The sequence below is a fragment of the Manacus candei genome, unplaced genomic scaffold (genome assembly GCF_025592945.1).
Source record: "Manacus candei isolate 608988 ecotype Guabito, Panama unplaced genomic scaffold, ASM2559294v1 h1tg000098l, whole genome shotgun sequence".
Lineage (NCBI taxonomy): Eukaryota > Metazoa > Chordata > Aves > Passeriformes > Pipridae > Manacus > Manacus candei.
The window spans coordinates 91023-101214 of NW_026138146.1; the positions used below are offsets into that span (position 1 = coordinate 91023).

At 43.0% G+C, this 10192-nt stretch overlaps 1 protein-coding gene across 1 annotated transcript; it reads right to left on the reverse strand.

The window, feature by feature from the left end:
- Window positions 1-3372: 3372 nt before the first annotated feature.
- LOC127461253 (exendin-3-like) lies at window positions 3373-5637 on the reverse strand. The gene is made up of 3 exons (XM_051768922.1): window positions 5529-5637; window positions 4234-4380; window positions 3373-3638 (listed from the first exon to the last, which is right to left on the reverse strand). The coding sequence occupies exons 1-3, from the start codon at window positions 5621-5623 to the stop codon at window positions 3629-3631; spliced, it is 252 nt and encodes an 83-aa protein (XP_051624882.1). The 5' UTR covers window positions 5624-5637; the 3' UTR covers window positions 3373-3628.
- Window positions 5638-10192: the final 4555 nt, after the last annotated feature.

Here is a 10192-nt window from a genome sequence, read left to right on the forward strand (position 1 = left end):
CCGCCTCGCTGCCCATCCAGTGCACGGAGGACGCGGCACCGCCGGGGGACCCCCGGGAACATCCCGAGGCTCCCGAACCCTCCCGATCCCCCCGGGAGGGCTCTGCCCACCCCCTGGCACGGCCACAGATCCCCGGGATCATCGGGAATGGCCTTGGAATCGCGGCAGGAGCGGCGGGAGCGCTTGGAAGCAGCGAGGGGGACGCGCGAGCCTGGAGGAAAACCTGGATCATTCCCGAGCCCGGGGAAGAGGGAAGAGCTCCCTGCGGCCCGCGGGGATTCGGGACACCCAGCCCAGAGTTTGGGGGCTCCTTCCCGAGCGTCCTGGACCTCTACGGAGCCGGGAGGGAAGCTGATCCCGGGAAAGGGGCTCTGCCCGCCGAGGCTCCGGTGCCGGTGGAGATCCGAGGGCCCGGGAAGGTAATTTGGGAGGTTGACGGGGGGATTTTGGCCGTGCCCGGTGCTGTTGTGGCGTCTGGGGCATCGCCCCTCGCTAAAATCCAACCGGAGAATCCCGGATCCGGGCGTTTCCCGACCCTCCCCCGTCCTCCCTCCCCTCTGCCCGGGACAAAAACGGGATTTCAGCAGCAAAACGGGGCGGGTTTGTCGCCTCTTTTGTCATTTAAACGCTGACGAGGCTCCTCGGGGGCTCCCGCTGCTCCCCGAAACCCAACCCCCTTCCAAACGGAGCCCGAAATTCCGAGTTTTCCCGGGAAAACGCAGCCCTGGCAGCCAGGAGAGAATTTTTAAAGGGTTTCGTTTTGGGAGAAGGGACGAAAGGAAGCGGGTTTGGCCTCGCTGGGACCCCCGGGGACGCCCCGGGCAGAGGGGAGGGAGCTGGTTGTGTCCTTAAAAAGTCTCCAATCCTCCACTTCCCGGGGGAATTTGGCTCATAAAAGCCTTTGGAATCCGGTTGCCGAGCCGGGAAATCCCTCCTGGGAGATTTCGAGGCACCTTCGGAAGAGTCAGTTCTGTCCTTGGAGGGGAAAACGAGCCCCAAACCTGCTTTGGGATGTTCCGATCCCACGAGCTCCGAAGCGTTTCCTTTCTTCCCTCTGGTTTCTACCCCCCAACCCGCGGTTCTGATCATTCCAAAGGATTCCCAAACCATTCCCAGAGTCACCCTGAGCTCTCGATATTCCCGGAGAACCCTCCCGATGTGGGTTACGGGGGAAAACCAACCCCGGGCTTCCCAGTGAGGGTCCCAGTGAGGCCAAACCCGTTTCCTTTTCATCCCTTCTCCTAAAACGAAGCCCCTAAAAATTCTCTCCTGGCTGCCAGGGCTGCGTTTTCCCGGGAAAACTCGGGATTTCGGGCTCCGTTTGGAAGGGGGTTGGGTTTCGGGGAGCAGCGGGAGCCCCCGAGGAGCCTCGTCAGCGTTTAAATGACAAAAGAGGCGAAAAAAGTCCCCGTTTTGCTGCTGAAATCCCGTTTTTGTCCCGGGCAGAGGGGAGGGAGGACGGGGGAGGGTCGGGAAATCCCTGGATCCGGGATTCTCCGGCGGGATTTATCCAGGACGGAGCGAGGGGGAGGAAGGAAGGAAGGAAAAGGAAGGAAGGAAAATAAGGGAGGGAGGAAGGAAAAGGAAGGGAGGAAAAAGAAGGGAGGGAGGAAGGAAAAGGAAGGAAAAGGAAGGAAATGGAAGGAAGGAAAAGGAAGAAAGGAAGGAAGGAAAATGAAGGAAAGGAGGGAAGAAAGGAAGGAGAAAGGAAGGAAGGAAAAGGAAGAAAGGAAAAGGAAGGGAGGAAGGAAAAGGAAGGAAGAAAAGGAAGAGAGGAAGGAAGAAAAGGAGGAAGGGAGGGAGGAAGGAAGGGAGGAAAAGCAAGGGAGGAAGAGGAAGGGAGGAAAAGCAAGGGAGGAAGAGGAAGGAAGGAAAAGGAAGGAAAAGAGGGAGGGAGAAAGGAAAAGGAAGGGAGGAAGGAAAAGGACAGAAGGAAAAGGAAGGAAGGAATGGAGGGAGGAGAAGGGAGGAAGGAAAAGGAAGGAAGGGAGAAAAAGGAAGGGAGGAAAAGGAAGGAAGGCAAAGGAAGGAAGGAAAAGGAAGGAAGGTAAAGGAAGGAAAAGGAAGGAAAAGGAAGGAAAGAAAAGGAAGGAAGGAAGGGAAATGAAGGAAGGGAGGAAGGAAAGAAAAAAGGAAGGAAAAGGAAGGAAGGAAGGAAAGAAAAAAGGAAGAAGAAGGAAGGAAGGGAGGAAAAGGAAGGAAGAAAAAGGAAGGAGAAGGAAGGAAGGAAAAGGAAGGAAGAAGAAGGAAGGAAAAGGAAGGAAGGAAAAGGAAGGAAGGGAGGAAAAGGAAGGGAGGAAGGGAGGAAGGAAGAAAAGAAGGAAGGGAGGAAGGCAGGGGGGTCATTCCTGGGAATCTTGAGGGGTTCGTTGTCCCTTTCCATCCCCCGTTTTCCTCTCCAGCCCGACCTGTTTTTTGGGCACAAAAAGGTGGATTTTGGGCCCCCCCGGGGGTCTCCCCGTGCCGTGACCCCCCCTCTCCTCACAGCCCTCCTGGAGCCCGGGCTGGGCGCTGGAACAGGGAACGCCCGGCCGGGAGCTTCTCCCTTCGGATGCGGCGGGAAACAGGGAATGTTGGAGCCCGGGACACCTGCAGTAGGACTCGCCCTCGGCTCCTTCCCGAGGGGATCCATGGAAAATTCCCGGGGGAAATCTGTGGATTCGTGCCTTGGACCCACAGGGATCATCCAGGACATCCCAAAATCCCAAAATCCCACTTTGGACTCACAGGGATCGTCAAGGACATCCCAAAATCCCACTCTGGACTCACAGGGATGATCCAGGACATCCCAAAATCCCACTCTGGGACTGACAGGGATCATCCAGGACATCCCAAAATCCCAAAATTCCACTCTGGGACCTACAGGGATCATCCAGGACATCCCAAAATCCCACTCTGGACTCACAGGGATCGTCAAGGACATCCCAAAATCCCACTCTGGACCCACAGGGATCATCCAGGACATCCCAAAATTCCACTCTGGACACACAGGAATCGTCAAGAACATCCCAAATTCCCAAAATCCCACTCTGGACCCACAGGGATCATCCAGGACATCCCAAAATCCCCAAAATCCCACTCCAGGACTCAGAGGGATCATCCAGGACATCCCAAAATTCCACTCTGGACCCACACGGATCATCCAGGATTTATGGATTCATTTTACCTGAAGAAAATTTGGGAAAACTGAAATTTGTGGATTAATTTTATCCCAAGAGAATTTTTGGGAAAGGCTGAAATTTCTGGATTCATTTTATCCCAAGAAAATTTGGGAAAGGCTGAAATTTATGGATTTGTTTTATCCCAAGAGAGTTTTTGGGAAACAACGAAATTTTTGGATCCATTTTATCCCAAGAGAATTTTTTGGGAAAGGCTGAAATTTCTGGATTCATTTTCTCAGGACCCAGCAAAGCCAGCAAAGGTTTTATTGGGATTTAGGGAAAACTCCTGAGGAAGCAAAAGCTGGGAGTGCCAGATTTGAGGGTAGGGGGATCCATGGGAGCAGGTTCCAGGAGCAGGGAATCATGGAATGGTCCCGGGATGGACGAATCCTTCCCATGGAGCCTCTGGCGGTGGCTGGAGCTGGAGATTCCCCTCAGGATGGGGCTGGAAAACCGGGATTTGCTCTTTAATTGTACCTGGAAAAGGAACCCCAAAGTTCTAATTCCCATCCCAAAGTTCCAATTCCCATTCCAAAAAATTCCAATTCCCATCCCAAAAAATTCCAATTCCCATCCCACCTTTCCATGGGCAGGGACACCTCCCACCATCCCAGGGGGATCCAACCCGGCCTGGGACACTTCCAGGGATCCAGGGGCAGCCACAGCTTCTCTGGGAATTCCATCCCAGGGCCTCCCCACCCTCCCAGACAGGAATTCCTTCCCAATATCCCCCCTAAATCCCCCCTTTCCCAGTGGAAGCCATTCCCTGTGTCTGTCCCTCCAGCCCTTGTCCCCAGTCCCTCTCCAGCTCTCCTGGAGCCCCTTCAGGCCCTGGAAGTGGCTCCAAGCTCTCCCTGGATCCTTCCCTTCTCCAGGGGAACATTCCCAGCTCTCCTGGAGCCCCTTCAGGCCCTGGAAGTGGCTCCGAGCTCTCCCTGGATCCTTCCCTTCTCCTGCTCTCCCACCCAGATCGGGGTTTCCATAGTGGGAAGTTGTTTCCCAGGTCGTTTCCCGGCTGGTTTCCCGGTGGTTTTCCAGGTTTATTTCCCTCCCCTCTCCCTTTTCCCGGCACCTCCTGCCCTGGATGAGCCAGTGGACGAATTCCTTGGCCTTCATCCTGTCCAGGAACCGCGTGAAGTCGCTGCTGAAGGTCCCCTCCGAGTGTCTCTTGGCGTCGGATGGGAAGCTTCGGGAGCTCCGGGATCCCTCGGAATTCCGGCTGGAAGAGGAGGAAGAGGAAAAACCAAACCCAAAACCAAATCCCAGGATTTCACGGCCATCCCGGCGGGATCATCCCGGGCATGGAAATGGAAATAAATCCGTAATGTCCAAGGGGAGGGGCAAGGGGACAACGGGAATGTCCCTGGGCTGTCAGAGGCCAGGAATTCTGGGGGGACACGGGAATGTCCCTGGACGGAAAATGGGAATGTCCCTGGTCTGGGAGAGCCCAGAAATCCTGCAGGGACATGGGAATGTTCCTGGAGGAAAACGGGAATGTTCCTGGTCTGGGACAGCCTGGAAATCCTGTGGGGACTCAGGAATGTTCCTGGAGGGACACTGGGAATGTTCCTGGGCTGCCAGAGACCAGGAATTCTGGGGGGACACTGGAATGTTCCTGGAGGGACAATGGGAATGTCCCTGGTCTGTCAGAGACCAGGAATTCTGGGGGGACACTGGAATGTTCCTGGAGGGACAATGGGAATGTCCCTGGAGGGCCAATGGAATGTTACTGGATGGACAATGGGAATGTTCCTGGTCTGACACAGCCCAGGAATCCTGGGGGGACACAGGAATGTTCCTGGAGGGACAATGGGAATGTCCCTGGTCTGTCAGAGACAAGGAATTCTGGGGGGACATGGGAATGCTCCTGGAAGGATGATGGGAATGTTTCTAGAGGGAAAATGGGAAGGTTCCTGATCTGAGAGCCCAGAATTCCTGGGGGGACACAGGAATGTCCCTGTGGGGACAATGGGAATGTCCCTGGGGGTACAACGGGAATGTCCCTGGTCTGCCAGAGACCAGGAATTCTAGGGGGACACAGGAATGTTCCTGGAGGGACAATGGGAATGTCCCTGGTTTGTCAGAGACCAGGAATTCTGGGGGGACATGGGAATGTTCCTGGAGAGACAATGGGAATGCCCCTGGTCTGAGACAGGTCAGGAATCCTGGGGGGACACTGGAATGTTCCTGGAGGGACAATGGGAATGTTCCTGGTCTGGGACAGGCCAGGAATCCTGGGGGAAGTGGGAATGTTCCTGGAGGGACAATGGGAATGTTCCTGGGGAGACACAGCCCAGGAATCCTGGAGGGACATGGGAATGTTCCCGGAGGGACGCTGGGAATGTTCCTGGATCCCACATTCCATACCTGGATGGGCCATCCAAGCCCTCGGGAGCCGCCTGGATTCCCGGTGGGAAGAGCAGGGCGAGCACCAGCCCGGCCAGGAACAGCCACCGCACCATCGGATCGGCCTGCGGGAGGCACAGACCCCACCGGGAATGCCCCAAATCCCACCGGGAATGCCCCAATCCAGACGGGAATGCCCCAAATCCCACTGGGAATGCCCCAAATCCCACCGGGAATGCCCCAATCCAGCTGGGAATGCCTCAAATCCCACCGGGAATGCCCCAAATCCCACCGGGAATGCCTCAAATCCCACCGGGAATGCCCCAAATCCCACCGGGAATGCCTCAAATCCCACCGGGAATGCCCCAATCCAACCAGGAATGCCCCAATCCAGCCGGGAATGCCCCAAATCCCACCGGGAATGCCCCAAATCCTGCCAGGAATGCCTCAAATCCCACCGGGAATGCCCCAAATCTCACCAGGAATGCCCCAAACCTGCCGGGAATGCCCCAAAATCCCACCGGGAATGCCCCAATCCAACCAGGAATGCCCCAATCCAGCCGGGAATGCCCCAAAATCCCACTGGGAATGCCCCAAATCCTGCCAGGAATGCCTCAAATCCCACCGGGAATGCCCAAATCCCACCGGGAATGCCCAAAATCCCACCGGGAATACCCCAAATCCCACCGGGAATGCCCCAATCCAGCCAGGAATGCCCCAAAATCCTGTTGGGAATGCCCGAATCCCACCGGGAATGCCCCAAATCCCGCCGGGAATGCCCCGGGACGGGATTCCCACCCACCTCCCAGTCCCTGTGGGAATCCCGTCGCAATTCCCACTGGGATGTGCCTTGGCCCCTGGAATGACACCCAAAGATAAACGAATCCAAAGATAATCATTAAATTTTATTGTGTAATTTTATATGATATAATTTATATTATGTTATATATTTTGTATATGATATTGTATATGTAATATCATATGTGTTAAATATATAATATTATATATCTTATATAATAAATTTTATATATTAATAAAATAATATTTTTATAATATATATTATTATATATTATATCATATAATTAATATAAAATGTATAATATATCATATACTATATACTATATATTGTATATTATATTAATATATTATAATATCATATTATATATATAAATATAATAATTACATTATATAATTAATATAAAATATATATAATATATACTATACATTATATGCTACATATCATATATTATGTTATTATATATTATATATTATAATATATATTATATATATTATTATATATAATATATATATAATATATATAATATATAAAATAATATATATAATATATATATATTATATATATATAGTATATATAATATATAGTATAATATATAGTATAATATATATTATATTATATTATATTATAATAATATAATATATAACTATAATATATTTTAGATATTATATTGATATAATAAATAATTTATTATAATAAATAATTTAATATATTAATATAATTTAAATAACTTCAATAATATAATTTAAATGTTTATATTTAAATAATTTAAATAATGTAATTAAAATATTTTAAAATAATATAATTTAATATAGTTGGTAAATCATTATAATTTATAATATATATTGTACATAACTATTATATTAATGTATTATAATATTATATAGTATAAGAATATATATTATGATATACATTATATATTATATATTATGTATATTATATTATATTATGTATTATATTATATATTATATATTATATATTATATATTATATATTATATATTATATATTATATATTATATATATTATATTACATTATGTATTATATTGGCAGATTCCCTAAAAATTCCACCCCCCCTCTTACCCCTTTGTTTCCCAAAAATCAGATTTTTATCCCTGTGCCCGATCCCACCTTTGGAAAATATCTTTGGATAATGTATCTTGGGATACATATAAAATATATCTTGGGATATATAGAATATATCTTGGGATATATAGAATATATTTTGGGATATATATGGAATATATCTTTGGACATATAGAATATATCTTGGGATATACATGGAATATATCTTGGGATATATATGGAATATATCTTGGGATATATAGAATATATCTTTGGATATATATAATATATCTTGGGATATATAGAATATATCTTGGGATATATATGGAATATATCTTGGGATATACATGGAATATATCTTGGGATATATATGGAATATATCTTTGGATATATAGAATATATCTTTGGATATATATAATATATCTTGGGATATATATGGAATATATCTTGGGATATACATGGAATATATCTTGGGATATATATGGAATATATCTTGGGATATATAGAATATATTTTGGGATATATATGGAATATATCTTTGGATATATAGAATATATCTTGGGATATACATGGAATATATCTTGGGATATATATGGAATATATCTTGGGATATATAGAATATATCTTGGGATATATATGGAATATATCTTGGGACATATATGGAATATATCTTGGAATATATATAATATATCTTGGGATGTATATGGAATATATCTTTGGATAAATAGAATATATATCTTTGAATATATAGAATATATACCTTGGGATATATATGGAATATATCTTGGGATATATATATGAAATATATATTTGGATATATATATCCAAAGATATATTTTTTTGGATGTATAGACAATATATCTTTGGATATATAGAATATATCTCTGGATATATAGACAATATATCTTGGGATATATATGGAATATATCTGGATAAATGGAATATGTATCTTTGCATATATAGAATATATATCTTTGGATAAATAGAATATATCTTTGGATATATAAAATATATCTTTGGATATATAAAATATATCTTGGGATATATAGAATATATCTTGGGATATATAGAATATATCTTTGGATATATATGGAATATATCTTTGGATATATAGAATATATCTTTGGATATATACAATATATTTTTCCAATATATATATAATATATTTTTGGATATATAGAATATCCAATGATATGTAAAATATCTCTAAAAGCTGTTTGTAAAAGATACATAAAAGGTATATATAATATATCTTTGCATATATAGAATATCCAAATACATATAAAAGTTATATAGATATATATGATATGTTGAACATATCTTGGGATATATATAAAATATATCTTTGGATTATATATAAAATATATCTTTGGATATATATAGAATATATCTCTGGATATATAGAATATATCTTTGGATATATAGAATATCCAATTATATATAAAAGATATATAAAAGATATATATTTATAAAAGAGATATATAATATATATTTATATATATATAATATATTTTTGGATATAGAGAATATCCAATGATATGTAAAAGATATATATAAAAGATATATATAAAAGATATATATATAAAAGATACATAAAATATATATATAATGTATCTTTAGATATATATAATTTATCTTTGGATGTGTATAATATATCTTAGAATATATATATAAAATATATCTTAGAATATATATATAAAATATATCTTTGGATATATATATAAAATATATCTTTGGATATATAGAGTATATCTTGGAATATATATAAAAGATACATAAAAGATATATATAATATATCTTTAGATATAAAGAATATATCTTTAGATATAAAGAATATATCTCTGGACATATATAATATATTTTTGGATATATTAAATATCCAATGATATATAAAAGATATGTATATCTTTGGATAAATATAATATATGTTTGGATATATAGAATATATTTTGGATATATAAAATGTCCAATTATATATAAAACATATATATAATAGATACATAAAAGATATATATATATATCTCTTTGGATATATATAATATATTTTGGATATATAAAATGTCCAATTATATATAAAACATATATATGATATATAAAAGATATATATATCTTTGGATATATATAATATATTTGGATATATAAAATATACAAAGATATATAAAAGATATATATAAAAGATATATAAAAGACATACATAATATATCCTTGGATATAATATTTGGATATTATTATCTTTGGCTAATAATTGAAATTTAATTTTTTTCATTTCAACTCATTAAAACCCATTCCAATTTTCCCACCCCTTCTTTTTTGCCGGATTCCCTAAAAATTCCACCCCCCCCCCCCCCTTTTTCCCCCTTTATTTCCCCAAAAATCAGATTTTTATCCCTGTGCCCGAGCCCTTTTTTCTCCCCTGTTTTCATCCCTTCCCAGCCTGGGACTAAAGGCAAGGAGGAAGATCCCAACCCACCTCCTGCTTTTCCTTTTCCCAGCTCCTTCTCCCCGAATTCCGGCTCCTTCCCGGCCTTTTTAAGCTCCTCGGGATCCGCCAGGGAGGTCCTGGAACCTCCTTGGGGTCGGAGGGGTTGTTATGAATCATTTCTGGCTGCCAAAAACGCCCTTTTTGCTCTTTTTTCCTCACTTATTTCTTCACCGAGGAGGAACAAAATAAGGTGGTTTGTTTTTTTTTTTAATTGTTGTCATTGTTTTGCTGGTTTTTGCCCTTTTTGCCCCCGGATTTTGGAGCCCGGGGGGGACCGGAGGGTTCGTTTTCTCTCTGCCCACGGGGTTGGGACCCTGCCAGGAGATCTCCGGGAGGGAAAAAC